The sequence below is a fragment of the Sturnira hondurensis genome, unplaced genomic scaffold (genome assembly GCF_014824575.4).
Source record: "Sturnira hondurensis isolate 20B ecotype Veracruz unplaced genomic scaffold, ASM1482457v3 Scaffold0022566, whole genome shotgun sequence".
NCBI lineage: Eukaryota > Metazoa > Chordata > Mammalia > Chiroptera > Phyllostomidae > Sturnira > Sturnira hondurensis.
This window is the reverse complement of record NW_028095197.1, coordinates 4,791,121-4,810,634: the sequence shown is the minus strand read 5'-3', so window position 1 is coordinate 4,810,634 and position 19,514 is coordinate 4,791,121. Positions and strand designations below refer to the sequence as shown.

Sequence of the window (19,514 nt, the reverse complement as noted above, 5' to 3'; positions counted from 1 at the left end):
ATTAAATTGAATGTCTGAATTATGAGGCAGGTTGATATGGAAGCTGTTTTGCTTTCTCTGTGTGTGTGTGTGTTTTAATCTTGGCATGCGTTTTTCATGTAATTTTCTTTCTTTTCCAAGGTAGAACTCTAGAATTCAAAGTGACCCTAATTAGTTAATGATTCTAGTTAATTGAGATTTTTTTCCAAAGAGTATGTGAACCCGTGATTTTACTAAGTACCACTAGGGACTGTTCATTTTAGAAAACTAAGTCGGGCCCTGGCTGGTGTGGCTGCATGGACTGCGTGGCAGACTCTAAACCAAAAAGTTCGATTCCCAGGGGGGCACATGCCTGGGTTGTGGGCCAGGTCCCTGGTGAGGGGCCCACGAGAGGCAATCACACATTGATGTTTCTCTCCCTCTCTTTATCCCTCCCTTCCCTATCTCTAAAAATAAAATCTTAAAAAAAAAGAAACCCTAAGTTGGAATAGATCTGAGAAAAGTTTATTCTTCAAATTAATTCCATGCCAAGTTACCGCAAATTGAACTTAAGTATGGCAAATGTGTTAAGACATTAGAAATATGTTGAAACCAAGTTTTCATTTTGCACAGAAATTTAACGATGCTCTCATTATCCATGAGCATGCTCGGACAAAAGATGCTCTGGATTACTTGAAAGACTTCTTCCGTAATGTCCGAGCGTCAGGATTTGATGAGATTGAGCAGGATCTCACTCGGAGATTTGAAGGTGGGTAGTGTTCCCATTGGAGGGAGCCATGGGGCCTGGTGACTCTAGTGGCCACATAATTGTGTGGTGTTATACTTAGCATGTGGTGTTGCTCACAGGCTTGTCCTAGGCTTACGAGGATATCATAGATGGCAGGACTGTGAAGCTTCAGTGAAGTCTGATACTTAGGGAGAGAATCTACAGTTGGACTATATTTCCAGATTTGAAGAAGGAAAAATTGTAGGATTTGCAAAGGATGCATTCCATAGAAATAGTTAATTGATAGTAGCATATTTTAATTTTAGTGATTTTATAAAGGTTTATAAAATGCAAAAAATATTCTAATGATATTTAAAATACTATAATTTATATATACTTCTGTGTAAAGAAGAAAACCAAACTGGCTCAGTCCCACATCCCTCATATTAAGAAAAATATAGGAAGATACGAAATGAATAGCAAATCTTCCTTTTCCCTCTCCCCCAATTTTTCCCCCAAAGGTAATTACAGTTAATAATTTTGGGGAGACTCTACGGAAGTATTTACTACACATGTGAGTAACCCAGTGATGGACTGCTAACCACCTCTCGGGGGAAAATGCATCATATTAGTGAATTTAATGTATGCCTTAAATTGGTAGTTATCATTTATAAAACTCTGGTCAAAGATTGAGAGATTACCTGAACGATAGCTGAAAGTCACAGTGTGTTCTAGAGTTTTAGAATTTATAAGTCATTTATAAAAACATTCTTCTTTTGCAGAAAAGCTGCAAGAACTAGAGAGCATTTCCATGGATCCCAGCAACGAGAACCCTAAACTCATGGACCTCTGCTACATCTTGCAAGAGGAGTACCACTTAAACCCGGAGACGAGGACCATTCTCTTTGTGAAAACCAGAGCACTTGTGGATGTGAGCCTCTTCTCCTTGCAGATAACAAATGACTTAGCACCACGTTGTTGAAAAGATTGTTCTTTCTTCACTTCACTGTTGTAATCACTCTATAGTTTGTAATGGTGTCTTGGTACCTTTATGCATTTTTGATTCTTTTCATCAATGTAAAACATTTTAGCCATTCTCTGGGTATGTAGTGATATCTCACTAGAATTTTAATTTGCATTTGACTAATGACTAATACCGTTTTAACATTTTTCATGTATTTATTAGCCATCCATATAACTTCTTTGGTCAAGTGTCTGTTCACACCTTTTGCCCATTTCAAAACTGGGTATAGTTGGATTGTTTATCATGCTCCTGCTGAGTTTTGAAGCATTCTTGTAGTCTCACGAAAACATCCTCCATCGGGAATGTGACTTGCAATTTTTTGTTCTGGTGTTCTCATTCTCTTAGGACTCTCTTGACCGATCGACAGTGTAACTTTGGATGAAGCCCAGTCAATCGATTTTTTCTTCCTGTGGATTGTGCTTTTGGTCCCTAAGGGCACTTTGCTCACCCATGATCCCAAAGACTTTCTCTGGGTTATCTTGTAGGAGGTTTATGGTTTTACAGTTTGCAGTTAGGTCTACAATCCGCTTTGAGGTGTGGGTTAAGGTGCTTTTTCCCCTTTGCTGTGTGTGGACATCCTGCTGTTCCAGTCGCCCTGCGTGTGGGGAACACTGTTCTCCCTCCACTTAATCGCCTTGGTAACTTTTTCAAAAATCAGTTGACTGTATTTTTTGCATCTATCTCTGGGTTCTTTATTCTGTTCCATTAATATATACATCTAGTCTTTCACTCATCCCCCTCTGTCTTGACTGCTGTAGCTTTATAGTAACTATTAAGATCAACTAATATGAGTTCTCTAACTTTCTCTCTTTTTTAACATTGTTTTAGGTATCTTCCTTTGCCTTTCCATTTATATTTTAGAATCAGCTTGTTCACATCTATGAAAAAGTCTACTGGGATTTCTTTTGGGCTTGCATTGAATCTGTAAACAAAATTGGGCAGAAATGACATCTTAATACGACTGAACCTTCTAATTCCTGACCATAGTATATCTGTTCATTTATATAGGGCTTCTGTATTAGCTATCTCTCACTGATAACAAATTGCCCCAAACTTAGTGACTGGAAACAAAGACATCTAGTATCTTACAATATCTATGAATCCAGAAGCTGGAAACAACTGGGTGTTTCTGGCTCAGGGTCTCTCACTCGGCTGTAGCCAAGGTGTTTGGCTGCAGTCACCTCAAGGCTGGACCCCCCGCCTCACTGGGCTGGCTGTTGGCAGGCCTCGCGCGTGCTTCTGCGCTCACTTGTGGGGCCTCTCCACAGGGCTGCGGTATGGCAGGGCCGCCGGCTTCCCCGAGACTGAGTGATCAAGGGAGACTGGGAAAGAGTGCCTGGGATGGGGGTCATAGCCATTCAATAACTTCAGCGTGGAAGCGGTATCTCATCCTGTGTGTCATATTTTATTAATTAGGAGCCAGTCAGTAAGTTCAGTTCACGCCTGAGGGGAAGGGACGTGAGGATCTGAAGACAGGGGCACAGATCCTGGAGGGTTGGCTGCCTTAGAGGGCACCTACCAGTGTTTCCCCTCAGTGTTTCTGCGCCTCCACCAGTGTTTTGTTGCTTTTAGCAAACAGATTCTGCACATCTTTTGTTAGATTTGTACCTAAGTATTGCTTTTTAATGCAGCTGTAAATGGTCCTTTTAGTTTTTTGTTGCCAGTATGTGGAAATACAGCTGCTTTCTGTATGTTGATCTTGTGTCCTCAGATCTTGCTAATAAACTCACTTCTCAGTTCTATATATATACGCACTCTTCTAAACTTTGCTTTTCTCACTTAAAAAAAATCTTAGTGATTAAACTGTATGAGATCACAAAGATTTATACCTTTATGGTACAAAATTATTGCATGTAAATATTGCATGTAAATAATTCAGTTCCAGGAAGCTTTTTTTCTTAGGTTTATCAGTCTGAAAATTGTCTGTATACTAACTTATTGCATCTATTTTTCTTGCATCTATTTCTTCTTGCATCTATTTCAGTATTGAATTAATACAAATGAAATACAAATAATGCCCAGCTGAAAACTGCCTTTCATTTTCAGGCTTTAAAGAAATGGATTGAGGAACATTCTACACTCAGCTTTCTAAAACCTGGCATATTGACTGGACGTGCCAAAACAAAGCAGAACATAGGTATTTATATATGGTATATGAACGATATGTAACTATATATAATGTATTCAATTTTTTTATTAATGCTGGTATCAGTCAGGGTTCAACAAAAGAAGCAAAACTAGTAGAAGATTATATATATGTACCTATATGCATATGTATATACATACATATGTGTGTATACACACACAGGGATTTATTACAAGGAATTGGGATATACCATTGGACTGGCAAAGCAAGGTTTAAGTCCGAAGGGCAGGTGGTCAGCAGCAGGTTGGGACCCCATAGGCATGAGCTGTTTGGAGTCTCTGAGCTCAGGAAACTCCAAAGCTTTCTTTTGAAGGGCCCACTGGATTAGGTCAGGCCCACCAAGGGTGAAACCCCTATCTAACTTAGTGTCAACTGATGAGGAACTTTGATTACATCTCCTTCCATATGTCCTGCAGACAAAACCAAAGTATTTTGTTAACGTATTGTTTGAGCAATACGTTAAAAAAATACTTTGAGTGAGCAGGTCACTCTTTTGCTCAACCAGTAGATTAACTGGAAATAGAAATGATCTGTTTCTATTTTATTGTTCTTTAAACTGTAGATGCTTTTGTGTGTATTATACATTTTATAATTTAAAAAGTAGTCCAAGCAGCCCCAGCTGGTATGGCCTGCAAACCAAAGGGTCTCTGGTTCGATTCCCTGTCAGGGCACATGCCTGGGTTGTGGGCCAGGTCCCCAGGAGGGAGCATGAGAGAGGCAACCACACATTGATGTTTCTCTCCCTCTCTTTCTCCCTCCCTTCCCCTCTGTCTATAAATAAATAAAGTATTAAAGAAGAAATAGTCCAAGCAGACAATCTTGAAATCTAACAAGGTGGTCAGAGGATGTAAGGCCGCCTCTGTTCTCATCCAGGAGGAGCCCAGGCGGCCAGCCCCGACCTGACAGTCTCGTGGCTGTGCCCCCGACGCTTCAGGTCCTCACTCTGTTCCTCCTAGTTACTGTGGTTTCTAATAAGCAGTTCCCACTTTGTCAGTCCTCAGTCATCATTTGAACTTCCCCCTTATACACATTTTAAATTTCGTGGATCTAAAGAGCAAATTCTTATTTTGAAAATCTGGCCTGCCATATGCAGTCCAAAACCACACTGTTGTGGTTGGAGTTCAACGTCCTCAGCCACCTGACTCCGGTGAGACTGCAATCTGATTTTCCAACTTTGTTATTACCCCACAAGTCAGCTTCAGAAAACACTCTCTCATTGGTTTTTTTAATTTATTCACCCACCCATCCACATTTATTTAGAGTTTACTCTGTGCCAGTCATTGTCCCTCTGCCAAGCCCCGCCCCCGCACCCCTCCCCCCGCTCCCCCAGCACCCTGTCCTGCCTCCATCCCACTGGCCGTCGCATGGGATCATAGCTTCCTGTGACATCCCTCTCCCTCCAGCTGCGAGCTCCTTGTAGGTGAAAGTGGGCCTTTGACCATTGTGCCCTTATTTGATAAACCATAATGCTGAGTAAATGTTTGATGAACAAATGGATGAAGAAGTTCAGAAATTAATGAAGTATGCAGAAATGAATGAAGTATGGTGTCTGTCTTGGGCATGCTCACTGTTTAGGGGATAGTGAAAAGAAGTTAGTTTGGTCTTCACAAAATATATCTCAAGATTTTGACAGCCAATGTACTAGAAAAANGGTTTCTTAATTTATTCACCCACCCATCCACATTTATTTAGAGTTTACTCTGTGCCAGTCATTGTCCTTCTGCCAAGCCCCACCCCCGCACCCCTCCCCCCGCTCCCCCAGCACCCTGTCCTGCCTCCATCCCACTGGCCGTCGCATGGGATCATAGCTTCCTGTGACATCCCTCTCCCTCCATCTGCGAGTTCCTTGTAGGTGAAAGTGGGCCTTTGACCATTGTGCCCTTATTTGATAAACCATAATGCTGAGTAAATGTTTGATGAACAAATGGATGAAGAAGTTCAGAAATTAATGAAGTATGCAGAAATGAATGAAGTATGGTGTCTGTCTTGGGCATGCTCACTGTTTAGGGGATAGTGAAAAGAAGTTAGTTTGGTCTTCACAAAATATATCTCAAGATTTTGACAGCCAATGTACTAGAAAAAAATAGAGCTTTTATAAATTCCATGAACTCTGAAGTGATGATCTCTGAAATTCTTTCTCCTCTCACTATATCGGCAGCTGAGAACTGCACACTATTAGCTCCCTAGACTTGAAAATTCAAGACCTGGCTCCGCTGTGAGCTAGTCCGTCAGTTTACCAGACTTCCAAAAGCTCAAGGTCTTCATCCATAAAGGGGAACCATAACACTGGCCACATCAATTTAAAAGGGCTTTGTGCAGTTCCAGTGAGTAAGTAAATGGAACTGTTTCGTTAGCTGTGAACTCCTGTGTACATGCAGAGGCGCTACTATTTATTTTTGCAAAAAAAAATCAGTATTTGTTTTGAGACAACACGACTAAAGCCACACAGCTAGTAAGCGCCGAGACTGGGATCTGAACCCAGGCAGTCTTGGAGCCAAGTCCAAGTTGTCACCACACTAAATCTCCTCCCTGCAGCAATGACGGGAATAGGCCCCACTGCCCAGGGCTGCTGTGAGATCACGAATATAAAGCACTTACACAGAGCCTGGCATGTAGTAAGAATCCCATTCTCGATAGCTATTTTTTCAAGGGTGAAACTCCCTCCTTGGTGAGTTATGTTTTGCCCTCCGACTCGGCCACAGGAATGACCCTCCCAGCGCAGAAGTGCGTACTGGACGCATTCAGAACCCACGGAGACAACAAGATCCTGATCGCCACCTCAGTGGCAGATGAAGGCATTGACATTGCGCAGTGCAACCTGGTCATCCTGTACGAGTATGTGGGCAATGTCATCAAGATGATCCAGACCAGAGGTGAGAGCAGTGTTAGTGGCTTTATTCAGTGGCTGCCAGTTTGTCTGATATGTGAGTGTATCTGCCGCTCTGGCCTTCTTTACTGGGTCACACTCGTGTGTGAGACCAATGGTACTGTGCATGTGCTGTGGTATCACTGCTGTAAAGGTGGCTTATTTGGTCAGGACGGGGTGGCTACAGTTTCGTCCACTGTTTTAATTCCTGTTCACGAAGGAAAATGCACACTTGACCAACACTGACCAACGTGTTCACGGAAGGATGGTCTCGCTTGGACCGAGGCCCTGACAGTCATCTCGCGGGCCTTTCCCGGTTGTGCCTGTGCTGCTGCCGGGCCCTCTGTATTCAAGGGGCTCTTCCGTCCCACTTGAACTAGACAGGCTCCTAACTAGACTTCCTTTTTCCGGTTTCTGTAACAACGGCTGCCACATTACTTTTCTGGGAAAGCGGCTCTGAGCATGTCACTTCCCTGTGCAGAAACTCCAGCGCCTCCCCGGTTTTCTGGATGTTACGCAGATTTCTAATCGAGCAGCCACGTACCTTTCCAACCTTGTTCCCCAACCTGACGTCACGATTTTTTCCTTGTAGAAGGAATTGCTCACGTACTGCTACCAATGATCTTCGTTTTACCTCTCCCTCTCCCTCCACATCACCTGTCCCGAATTCCCCTGGCTGTCAGTCATCTCTCTTTTGGCCATCGTAGCTCTTTACACCTGTCTTTCAGCACTTACTATTTCCCACCTGATTCTGGAGGGTGTGAACCTAGCTTATCTCCCCATTTCCTGGGAGGCTGCCGAGTGAGCATCTCTGCTATTCAGCCTGGAGCCCTCTGTGGCATCCGGAGGGTTCATGCTAGATTGCCTGTAAAACAGTGTTTCTGATGGTGGGGCTCTCTGATCACACAGCAGTGCGGAGACTCCAAGGAAGCCAGTCTGAGGCCGGCTCCTAGCTCACGGGCATGTTCAGTGCGCAGGTGCCTACCTGCACCCAAGTCTGCGCTCTGACAGCTCAGCTTACCTGCAAAGCGGGATCCAGTGCACCAGGGTTGAATTTTAGGAATACCCCTTTCTCTTTGCTTACCGGTTCTTAGATTTACCAGTGTTGTAAGTTAAAGACACCAAATGAAATACTTATTTTCTGACAGGCAGAGGAAGAGCAAGAGGTAGCAAGTGCTTCCTTCTGACTAGTAATGCTGATGTAATTGAAAAAGAAAAAATGAACATGTGCAAAGAAAAAATGATGAATAACTCCATTTTAAGCCTTCAGACATGGGATGAAGCAGTATTTAAAAAAAAGGTAAGTCTTTCTGTCTGTGCCGCTCTTTCAGAATCTGCCCATCAGTGAGAAAGGGGGAATGTGAGCATGTTGCATCAGATGGCTGAGTGTTGCCTTAGAACAGTAAGTGTGAGCTTAAACATTTGTCCTGCAGCGAACCTCAGATTTATTCTGCTTTTAAGTCTCAGTGAGATTAAATATATTCTATTAATGCTAATACCTAAAGTTGTGGGGAGTTTTTTACATAAAAGGAAAACTGAGCTAGGATTGCTCTTGACAGTTTATCTTGAGGATAACACCCAAATCCTGCGAGACACGGCCATTCTTGACCTTATTTATCCTCAGATCTCTAACATCCAGAGTCCTCAGAGATGAGCTCCCATTGTGTTGTGCCCAGGTCGGAATGCCTGACTGTGGGCATGGACAACAATGTGTCCTTTGGAGTGGCACACTGTTGAGTTCAGCCTCTTGGTGGTAACCTTCATTTTAATGTACTGTCCTTTACGCCTCCGACACATAGAACAAGATGAGGGGAAATCAAGACACACACGTGCATGCACACCCACACTTTCTCCAGGCTTTGCAGAGATTTCCATCTCAGAATCTCTGGGAGCATCAAACACTGTAGGGCCAGAGGACAGCTGTAACAGTCAGTGGTCCCAGTTCCAGTTCTGCCACTTGTGAGTGAGTTCAGGTTGTCACTCTGTCTTAAATCATCAGTTCCCTCATTTGTAAAGTTGGAGAAATAACGGCACTAAACTCACAGGGAAGTTTGGGGAGTGAAATGAGATGTATGCATTGCTTAGCACAGTGTTGGTATAAAATAAATAATCAAAAAACGAGTCGTTTTGGACATGGGTGTGAGGCACGCTTTTCATGAAGATGAAGATGAACCTTCCAATTCAGGACAGCAACTCCACAGTGTCCACAATTTAAAGTCATAATCTCAATGATCAAAAAGTACTGAGAAACAGTGATGTAAAGAAAATTAACTATTATTTTGGCAAAAAGTATAATTTTATGTCAGTGTTTACTCATTTTAAAAAATGCTTCTTCATAAAGTTTGGAGACCAAGATATTTGAAAACACCTCTTCCATATTTTCAGTGAGAAGAATTGTAGGGAAATTCTTTAGTTCCTCTTTAATTTTACTGAGGGATAGGGAATTTTCACCAAGCTTATAAGACATCGGGATATTGCCAATAAAGGCCTTAAAACCATATTAGTGTTAGTACCTGTGGAATAATATTTATCTGCTCCACAGATTGACAAGCTACTTACTTTCAGACTCATATGTGGCAGAACAATGGAGTAAAGGTTGACTGAGGGAGATGGAGGCAGGACCGGGCATAGATAGTCTTCTGTAGCCAGCACACCAGCTCAAGTAGTGGAGTGGGAGAAAACGGGATATTTATCTGTTGAATTAGGCTATTGAATAGCATTTGGGATTCTCCTAACACCTACAGAGAGAAAATGGTGCCCTGGCCTGATACGGATCCTGGCTGGCAGGATCTGTGTGTCATGGCAGCGACGTACAAATACACACGGACTACAAAAGTCCTGTGGGGAAAAGGGACAGCATAGCCGCTCTCTTTTCTGTGAGAGAGGGCCCTGGCCCCTGCCTGGACAGGCTTTTATTGCTTTTCTGGGTACATTACATTGAGGATGGTCCTCATTTACTATTCACGGTTTTGCTGTAGGTGATTACCTTTTACAAATCACAAAGGAAAGAATGTTGCTAATTACTTCAAAGATAAGGATATTGCAGACCAAGGGGAAAAGTGGTTGGACTGGTTACACTCCATACTTGGGAGGTTTAGCACAGACTTTAGGAAGTTGCAGTAAGCCCTTGTGCCTCATCTAGGGTGAGGGAGTTTTAGTGAAAACAAGTCTCATAGCAGCCAGGTACAAAGCCGGCCTGATTCCCCTCGGAAGAACCTACCCATGGGCATGGCTCCCATGTGCCAGAACCTCACTTCCCACTGGCCTTTCCAAGTGGGAGCTGAGCTACATTCTATGCCACACAGAACAGTTCCGTATACTGGCCAGGCAGCTCAGTTGGTTAGAGTGTTGTCCCGATACACCAAGGCGTGGGTTTGATCTTCGGTCTGGGTACGCACAAGAATCAAGCAGTGAATACATAAGTAGGTGGAACAACAAATCAATGTTTCTCTCTCCCTTACTCTCTCTCTCTAAAATCAATAATTAAAAATTTGAAAAGAAAAAGAAAATTAGCAGAGATGGTAAAGAATGAGAGGGAATCTGGACAAGTGCAACTGGGAGTCATTCTGTGGCCGCTAGGAGCTCAGGGACCTGGCATTAGATGTCCTGTCCTGTCATAGATGACCAGCTGCTCCATTGAAAGAGGAAGGCTTTGCCTTCAGAGGTTTAGTAGAAGTGTAATAAGGGAGGGACAATCTTATACTCTTAAAACTGTAACTGGAAAAGACACCGGCGTTTGGGCTGCCTGTCACTACCAAATCCAATAAGCAGTGACAGCGATTGAATCTTTATGTGTGCTTTACTCAGATGGCCAGTGATCTGAGAAGATGGTGGGTTCGCACCCTAACAGACCATTTTGCCTTGTCTCTCTAGGCCAGACTTTTTATACCAGGGAGTAAACAAGGTGAGGGCTTTGAGATTCAGGGAGGATTAAGTGATTTAAGCTGCAGCATTCCTGTCGAGGCTGGCTAGCTGTTCCCAGGGGTGGTGGTTGTCTGTCTCTCCCTGGAACACAAAGGCCCAGATGCCTCCACTTGTCCCCAGGCGGTGATCTCTAGCAGTGCTCAAGGAAGTCCGCTCTTTTCCCCCCTGAGCCAGGACAGGCCTTATCTGTCGTTTCTGAAACAAAAGCTTCAACATACACTTTACTTGCTAGACTTAAAACTTTTTACCTTAAGCTAAAATTTTCCAAGTCTTGAGTCTCCTATCAAAACTAAAAGTAATAATGTTTTGGGGGGTGAGACCCCTCTCTGTGTCGTTTAGAGAAGGGCTCGGATATTGGATGTGAGCCCTGTGGCCCCTGTGTATTGGGAGGGGTTCAATGGGAGAAAGAGCTCTACAGGAGAGAGGGGAGGAGTTTGGTGCTCTTTAGGGCAGTCAACGGGTGGGTGGAGGTGGAGGGTGTGTGCTTTCTTCCCCAGCCCCACAGCTGCACTGTTGGTTGCTGCCGTGGCTGGCCTGCCTGCCTCAGAGCATGGTGGTCCTGGGGGATCCCTGGTTACTCTGCAGCCGTTTTGACATATGGATGGTCCGGGCATATCCAAGGACTGGTTTCTGTGAGGGAAGCTTCAGAATTTGGGAGTATTTCATTCTAGAGAAATAAGGTATAAAGGGTATTTTTCACAGTTCTTTCTAATTTGAATTCAAAATGAGGAAGCCCACTTTCCTTCCTCATAGAGTAGAGAATGAGATGTGGGGTAAAATGAAGTTCATTTTGATAAAAGACCTTCCAGCATGACTTGTACGCATGGCAGCCCAAGGTCAGGGTTTCATGTTTTGCTCTTTTCCGCCTCAGTGCACAGGATTGGGCTGCTTCTCCTATCACAGGTGGAGGGGAGAGGCAGTGTGCTGTACAGGTTAATTCGTGGTGATGGTTGAGCCTCTTTATCCAGTTATTGAATTAGTTTTAAGTGCAGCTGTAATAGTTTTAAGTTACTGGGATTTATTACCTGTAGTAACATTGAACATATTTGGGATCATAAAATATAATAAAGATTTAAAAATAAAATATTTGGGGTTATGAGTATTTAAATGAACTTTAGTACATAATTTAATATCATTAGATTTAAGTGACTTTTAAAAAACCGGATGCCCAAAGGGCAAGTTTATATTTTTACCCTCATTCCTGTCACATTCTCCCCACCCTGAGTCTGCCCTAAGTAGTGACTAGATCCATTTGTGGGAAAAGGACATTAAAATTGTTCAAGGGAAATGTGTACCATGTAACCCAGGAATTTCTCTTCTAGAAATTTATCTAAAGGAAATAATGGCAATGGAAATGGAAATAAGTACACATAATGCAACAGTTTTACAGCAGTGAAACGTTGAGTTGAAAAAAGGAGGCATAGCCCTGACTGGTATAGCTCAGTGGGTTGGGCATCGTCCTGTAACCAAAAGGCCGCCAGTTCAATTCCCCATCAGGGCACTTGCCTGAGCTGCAGGCCAGGTCCCCAGTAGGGGGCGCCCGAGAGGCAACCATTTGATACGTCATCTTCACATCAGTGTTTCTCTCCCTTCTCTTTCTCTCTCCCTTCCCCTGTCTCTAAAAATAAATACATGAAATCTTCATAAAAAAAGAAAATATGAGGCCGTAAACATTCTTTCTTTTCACAAAAACAGCGAAGATAATTTCAGGTGAAAGAATTGGGAGTAGGGTTTAGGAAATCATATTTTGATTGTTCTCCTACATTCCAGCCCTAAATTTATTTATTGAAGTCAGACTTTATTTAAATTTGAAGAGCTTTAGGAATCAATGCATTTTTTAGGAATGATGAGTGATTAGTTAGAAGATGTGAAGGAGAGGGAGATTCCCATTCACAGCGACGACAGTAATTGTAACTCACGTTCAGAACATGTGTTATCCACCTCCACCAGGCCCTGCAGTAGAGTCTCTTATGACATCATTTTATAGGAGGGGGACTGCGGCATGAAGAGCTTCAGTAGCAGTAAATCACACCGTTGGTTAGGGGCAGAGCGGGCAGAGCTCACCTGTTTAATCTGCTGGCCTGCTGGCCTAACCACAAATGTTTGGAGCATGAATGATGGTGACTATTAAACCTTTACTGAGATGTATGAGGTAAGTTAAGACAAAAGAAAAGAAATGCTCTGCTCTTGAATGGAATGGCTGAATATTTTAAAGGTGTGCATTCGCTCCAAATTCACTTAGAGGTTTATCGCAACCCAGAATCAAAGTATGTTTCCAATGTGATGACATGGTTTCAGAGTTTGTACAGAAAATACATAAACATGGCTATAATATTTCTGAAAAGGTAAGTGATGAATGGAGATTGCCCTGACCCAACACTGAAGTACAAAATGTTGTCATTAACGTTTTCATGGTTTTTAGCACGTCTAGCCTGATAAACCGAGGGTAACCCTGATGAGCATTTAGCTTGTGCCAGGTGGTCCTTCACACATGTCACCTCCCAACAGTCCACAGAGCAGATGCTATAGTTGTTCCCATTTTGTATTTGAGGAAACTGAGGCACTTGCTCCACATCACACAGCTGGTAGGAGCAGGGTTTGCACCTGGGCTGTCTGGTTCTACCTGGAGCCCTGGTAAAACACCATCTGATAAAAGAGAGTCGAGCCACAAACAGGTGAGACAGGGCAGACCTTTTACAGCTGACAGTGTGGAAATCCCCATGTTCTTTCTTCATTTGTGATGTTTTAAGATTCCTTCTTTTATCATTTCCTTCTGTTTAGAGATCTTCCTCTTGACATTCTTTTCAGGAAGTTCCGCTGGTGAACAAATTCTCTTAGTTCTCCTTCATCTCAGATTGTCTTGATTTCGCCTTTATTTTTGAAAGCGTATTGCTGGGTATGGGAATTCAGGCTGACAGTTTTTTCTTTCAGCCTTTGAAAAATATTGTCTCTGGTGAACAGTCTGCTGTGATTTCAAAGTGTTTTTCCTCCATATCTAAGGTATCATTTTTTCTATGTTTTTAGTCTTCAAAAGTTTAATTATAATGTATCTTAGTGTGGATTTCTTTGGTATTTGTTCAGGTTTTTGAATCTATAAGTTTATATTACATTATGTTTAATTTAGGAAATGTTCAGCCTTTATCCCTTCTAGTACTTTTTTAAAAAAGATTTTATTTATTTATCTTTAGAGGGGAAGGGAAGGAGAGAGGGAGAGAAACATCAATGTATGGTCGCCTCTCGTGCGTCCCCTGCTGGGAACTGGCCTGCAACCCAGGCATGTGCCCTGAGAGGGAATCAAACCACAGTTGTTTGGTTCACAGGCCCGCGCTCAATCCACTGAGCTACACCAGCCAGGGCTCCTTCTCACAAGACCAGAAAAATAGGAGATTAGGTTGGGGCTCCTTCTAATACTTTTTAAGCTCTCTTTCTCCTCTCTGCCCAGGATTCCAGCGGCATGAATGTCAGATCTTTTTGGATAGTTCTAAAGGCCCCTGAGGCTCTGCTCATTTTCTTTTCACTCTGTATGCTTGCTGTCATTCCATTTGGGTAATTTCTGTTATTCCCCGTTCCAGTTTGCTGATTCTTTCCTTTGGTCGCTCCATCTTGCTGTTGAGCCCATCCGCTGAGCTTTTTTGCTTTAACTGTTACATCTTCCAATTCTAAAATTTCCATTTGGTCCTTCTTCATAGCCTCCATTTCTTTGTTGAGCCTCTACAAGTTTTTCATGTTTCGAGAGCGTTTATGAATACCCATCGAAGCCTTTTTATCGTGGCTGCTTTAAAAATCTTCCTCTGATAATTATAACATCTCTGTCTTCTCGGTGGTGGCATGTACTGATTGTCTTTTTTTCATTCAGTTTGAGGTCTTTCTGGCTTTTTATATGAGGAGTGGTTTTTTATGAAAACCCGAACATTTTCCTGTTGCATTATGAGGCTTGGGACCTTATTTAACCCTCTGTGCTAGCTGGCTCTTTCTGACACTGTTGTGGCAGAGCAGGCGCGGGGACACTGCCTTGTCACTGGTAGGTGGAGGTGCAAGGCTAGGTTCCCTGTGTAGCCTCTGCTGACACCAACGAGGGGGAGACTCCTCGTTACTGCTGGGTGGAAGGGGAGACTTGGCCCTGCACATGGACTCTGCTGACGCCAGAGGCGAGGGGAGCTACTAGTGAGCAGGGATGGAAGTCCAGGTTCCCCACTGGGCCTGCACTGGCACAGGTGGAGGTTCAGTCACAGGTTTTTGTTTTGTTTTATTCTTTGGTGTTTGGCTGAAGTCAAATAGTTGTCGGCTAAAAGTTGTCTGTCTTTCTAGGCTGCTCTTTTCCTGGCCCTTTGGCTGGAGAGAGTGGGCTGTTGTTGAGACTTTATCCGCGCCCGTAGGCAGTTCTGGTTGCCCGCTTCTTCAGCTCCAATCTGGGGTACACGCTAAGCAGTCTGGGATACGTGCTAAAGAAAACCCAGGGTACCTACAGCTGTGCTGCTCCGAGGATTCCAAGGTTCCTAGCTGGTCTGCCTTCCTCTCTGCACCCTTTAGAATCTTCGTATGTTAATTTTAAATAAACGTAAGCTGTACTTGGCCAAGGCCTAAATTTTGAAATAGAATGCAGTCAATACTCTCTGCGGTTGGAAGGGGAGAGAGATAGAAAGATTTTAAATGGTGAGGGCTCTCCTGCCTGCTGTTTGAGTCGGTGGGTTTCTGCCCCCGAAGTGGGCGTAATTATGTCTGAAACAGTCAATGCATATCGTATGTCTATTTGTGAAGGACATTTTAAGTTTTGCCAGCTATCAAAGTAGAAAGCATAGTTCACATAACTATTGTATGGCCATCTTTAGTGCTTTTGTAGGCAACTCTGATGAGGAAATTAAAAGACTAATTGGAGGCCACAGTTAAACATTGACTAACAGAAAGATAGATGAACCAATGAAATTATCTATGGGATTTTTACACAGCTGCCAGGTAATGACATGTTCGTGGAAGTGTATGTGGGTGCAGAGTAAAGGATACACGTGTGTGTGTTGTGTGCATCCTAGTTATACTTAAACTACATGTACAAGGGTTTTCTTTTTTTCCATTTAGATTCGCCAGATACAGATTCATGAAAAATTAATCAGGGATAGTCAAGGAAAAGCAGAACCTGTACTCGATAAGAAAAATAAAAAGCTGCTGTGCAGGAAGTGCAAAGCCTTTGCATGTTGTACGGCCGATATACGAGTGATCGAGGTGAGTGAAGGCCTCCTTTGTCACAGAGGGCACCGGGTCGTTTTCTTAGCACTCATTAAAGCTATCCAACTAGTGGTGAGATGTTTATAGAGGGATTACTGTTACTTCCTTACAGCTTTATCATGTCACAGTCCATGTATGTTACAAAAGCTAAGAAGTTAAAGGAAACCTTTAAATTCACCAAAAAATAAATAGTTTTAAAAATTGCTGCATAGCCACTTTATTGAAAATTATGTAGCCACTAAAATTAATAGGTATGCTAAATGCCCTATGGTTTCCTGGGTTAGGTTTTAGAACAGATAAAAGGGTATTACTGTAACCAAGTAACCAGGGGCTTGTCCGTGTGGTGCCTCGATGCATGACCCAACAATTAGTGTTGAAGGGAACAGGTGTTTATTTACAGGATTCCAACCTGGGAGGGGAATGCTGAGAGCCTCCTGCTCAGAGCCCTGCTCTCCCACGAGACCCAGCATTCCCTTTGCTCCCCAAAGGGCTCTAAGCCAGAACCATGCCCAGAAGTTCCCCATATCTTTTGTCTGTTCTTAAAAGCTGACTACACAAACAGGACTCCGTCCCCTCTGGAAATGCTCTTGTGGGTTTCGAGGTCGCCATCCTCTCGCAGCTCTCTCCTTCAGGATCTGGGGTACGTGGATCTCGGTCTCCATGGAGTGGTTCAGGAAAACATATGCTGTGTGCATTGGGTCATGGTGAAATCCAGAAAAGCACACGTCCCAAGAGAGCAGCTTCTCCGTATGTCCTTCAGAAAGGCCGAAGTCTGCAGCTCAGCATTCCTGGTCACAGTTCACTTGAGCTCCAGGCATCTCCCAGGAATCCGTGCTTGGTTAGGCAGGTTCCTACATGACTCCATCAGCTCTCTCCTTACACCCTTTCCCCCTGGATGGCTTCTACTGCCTCTGTTCCAGACCTCAGGCAGAACCCCCTTATCTCTTAGCCTGCCCTTATTTTCAAGGCTCTGCCCAGAACTTCCTATGTGACCTCATATCCAGCCTCTCCTACCATGTGCTACTTTTGCCAGTTCCCCCATATCTTTTACCTTCTTTTGGCTGCCATCTTTAGTCAGGGCAAGAGTTCCCCGTGGTACAGGGTCATCCACCTCCCCTGGCTATGTCATCAGTCACTGAATGCTCTGAATGTCATGCACACCTTTGCCAGGGTGGCAGCACAGCTATTAACTTGTCATTGTTATGCAAAGTATCTTAAACAATATATTATCTGCTCTCCCTTCCACCAAAGAAGGTTTGTTGGGAAAATGCTCTGCTATTTTTGGGAGCCCCCACTCTGTACCCTGTTATATTACTGGGAAAAGAGGTAAAATCTGTAGTTTAGTTAATAGTAATGGGCCGATATTAACTTCTTAATTTGGAGAAATGTCGTACAGTATGTAAGATGTTAGCATTCAGAAAAGGTGCTGAAGGGTATATAAGAATTCTCTGGACTACATCTGTAACTTACCTATAAATCTAGAAGTATTCCAAAGTAAGGTTTATTAAACAAAATGATTATGAATTTTACGTAATATAATGAAAAACTCCTTACAAACTCCTTGTAAAGTAGAAAAATAACCAGGATACAAAATTATAAATATGCTACAATTATAGCTGTGTGAAATAGTAGCAGCGATGCCACTATCAGTATAAAAATACAGAAAAACTGTACAGAGAAAAGACTACAGGAAACATACTAATATATGTTATTATTTTGCAGCAAGACTCCATGATTGATTTCTCTTTGTACTTTTTATGTTTTCTGAACTTTCTTTTTGGGATGCGAATCACTTTTATAAGCAAAGTATCTCCTTATTTTTAAAACACAGTATCTGCAGACTATATATATAAATAAATACAAATAAATAAATAAATGCCATATATTATTTCTTTATTTTCACTTTTAGATAAAAGATTAGGAAAATCTCAAAAGATGGATATGGGATATTACTTGCCTGCTGCTAACGGAGGGTTGGGTGGAGGGCCTGCGCTGGTTCAGGTGATGGGTGATCACTTCTCTAGGGTTCTGTTTGCTCTTGAGAAAGCCGAAGTCTCTAATCAGGCCCACTGTTTGCACAGGAAGTATATTAGGGGCAATATCGGCAAGTTTCCAGACCTTCCTGAGTTTGCTTCCTTAACTATCAAAGATCCTTTCAGCTGGGTGATTTTTTCTATTGAAAATGACCCTTTTAGACTGTGTTTTCCTGAGGGACTGATAAGTTGGATCTGCATTTGTTCTGTGCAGCCTGGTTTTTTTTTTTTTAGCTTTGCTCTAAAGTTAGCTGTGGGTGGGGCCTGTGGACAGGTTAGTCCCTCCCCCTGTTGAGATCCACACCGACCCTTTGCTCTTTTTCCCTGTATCTTTTGAAAGATGCCTGTCAGGCCACTGGTGAACTCGGGCTTCACGGATCTGCAACAAATACCCCTTTTCTTTCTAAACTAATAAAGAGGATCTACTTCAAGAAGCTAGGTTGCCTGGAAACTTCTTAGTCCTCTTCTTGAGAGTCCCCTATCCACTCACTTGCCCCTCCACCCCCAGCCCTCACTTGTAATTGTTTATCAGGCTGTGTGGATTCTACGCTGGCCTTCAGGTGAATCCATATTTCCTCCTTTCCCCTTATGTAAAATAAGTAGGATCCCACCTGCTGTTCATCTGGGATCATTGTGGAGGTTTTTCCAAAACAACTGTGAACTCGTTGTAACATTCTGTTTTGTATGTCCTACCCCTTCCTCTATAGGAATGCCATTACACTGTGGTTGAAGATGCTTTCAGGAAGCGCTTTGTGACCGGATCACACCCCAAACCAAAGAATGTGGGGCTTTTTGAGAAGAAAGCAAAGATATTCTGCGGTAGACAGGACTGCAGCCACGACTGGGGGATCTATGTGAGGTACAAGACATTTGACATCCCACTTATAAAAATCGAAAGTTTCGTGGTGGAGGATATTGCAACTGGAGCTCAGACACTGTATGCAAAGTGGAGGGACTTTCATTTTGAGAAGCTACCATTCGATGCTGCAGAAATGTCCAAATGACCTCAGGACTCATCTTGAGCTGCAGAGAATGGGTGATCTTGAGCGAAGAAGAAATTACCCGCAGTGGATAAATCACAACACCCTGTACCACTGTGAAGATACTAAGGCTGATACTGCACTGAATGTTGATTACTTAATTCACCTTTTGTTCATTGCTTTTAACAGTTTGTACTATATCATATACATAAAGTGTGCATGAATGAGTCAGAACACTGAAGTCTTCATAGGCCAATAGGGGTCTAGGTACTTGGGAAAAATTTTAAAGCTTCAATTTCTTTCCATTCTTCCCTTTAGAACCAACCACTGGTTTATACCCAGTAGTCACTCAGTACACATGAGGATGAATGAATGAATGAATGAATGAATGAATGAATGAATGAAATACTGAAAGGTTTTTCAATGCCCTGGCTGAGTAATTCAGTTGGTTAGAGTGTCAATCACATATGCCAAGGTAATTCAGTTGGTTAGAGTGTCAACCACAATCCCTAGTCAGGGCACACACAAGAATCAATCAATGAATACATAAGTAAGAGTGGAACAACAAAATCGATGTTTCTCTCTTTCTTTCTCCCTTCTTCCTCTGTCTCTCCCCAAAAATCAATTTTAAAAAAA

The 19,514-nt window shown here is 42.9% G+C and overlaps 1 protein-coding gene across 1 annotated transcript in view; it reads left to right on the top strand.

The window, feature by feature from the left end:
- The window catches only part of RIGI (RNA sensor RIG-I), a 44,696-nt gene extending 25,403 nt beyond the window's left edge, over positions 1–19,293 (top strand). Inside the window, exons 12-18 of the mRNA XM_037035746.1 lie at positions 592–727; positions 1,468–1,616; positions 3,756–3,846; positions 6,558–6,728; positions 7,870–8,021; positions 15,719–15,862; positions 18,606–19,293. Of these exons, the coding sequence (XP_036891641.1) occupies positions 592–727; positions 1,468–1,616; positions 3,756–3,846; positions 6,558–6,728; positions 7,870–8,021; positions 15,719–15,862; positions 18,606–18,902 (1,140 nt within the window). The 3' untranslated portion in view covers positions 18,903–19,293. The remainder of the gene's footprint in view (positions 1–591; positions 728–1,467; positions 1,617–3,755; positions 3,847–6,557; positions 6,729–7,869; positions 8,022–15,718; positions 15,863–18,605) is intronic.
- The last annotated feature ends 221 nt before the right edge of the window (positions 19,294–19,514 follow it).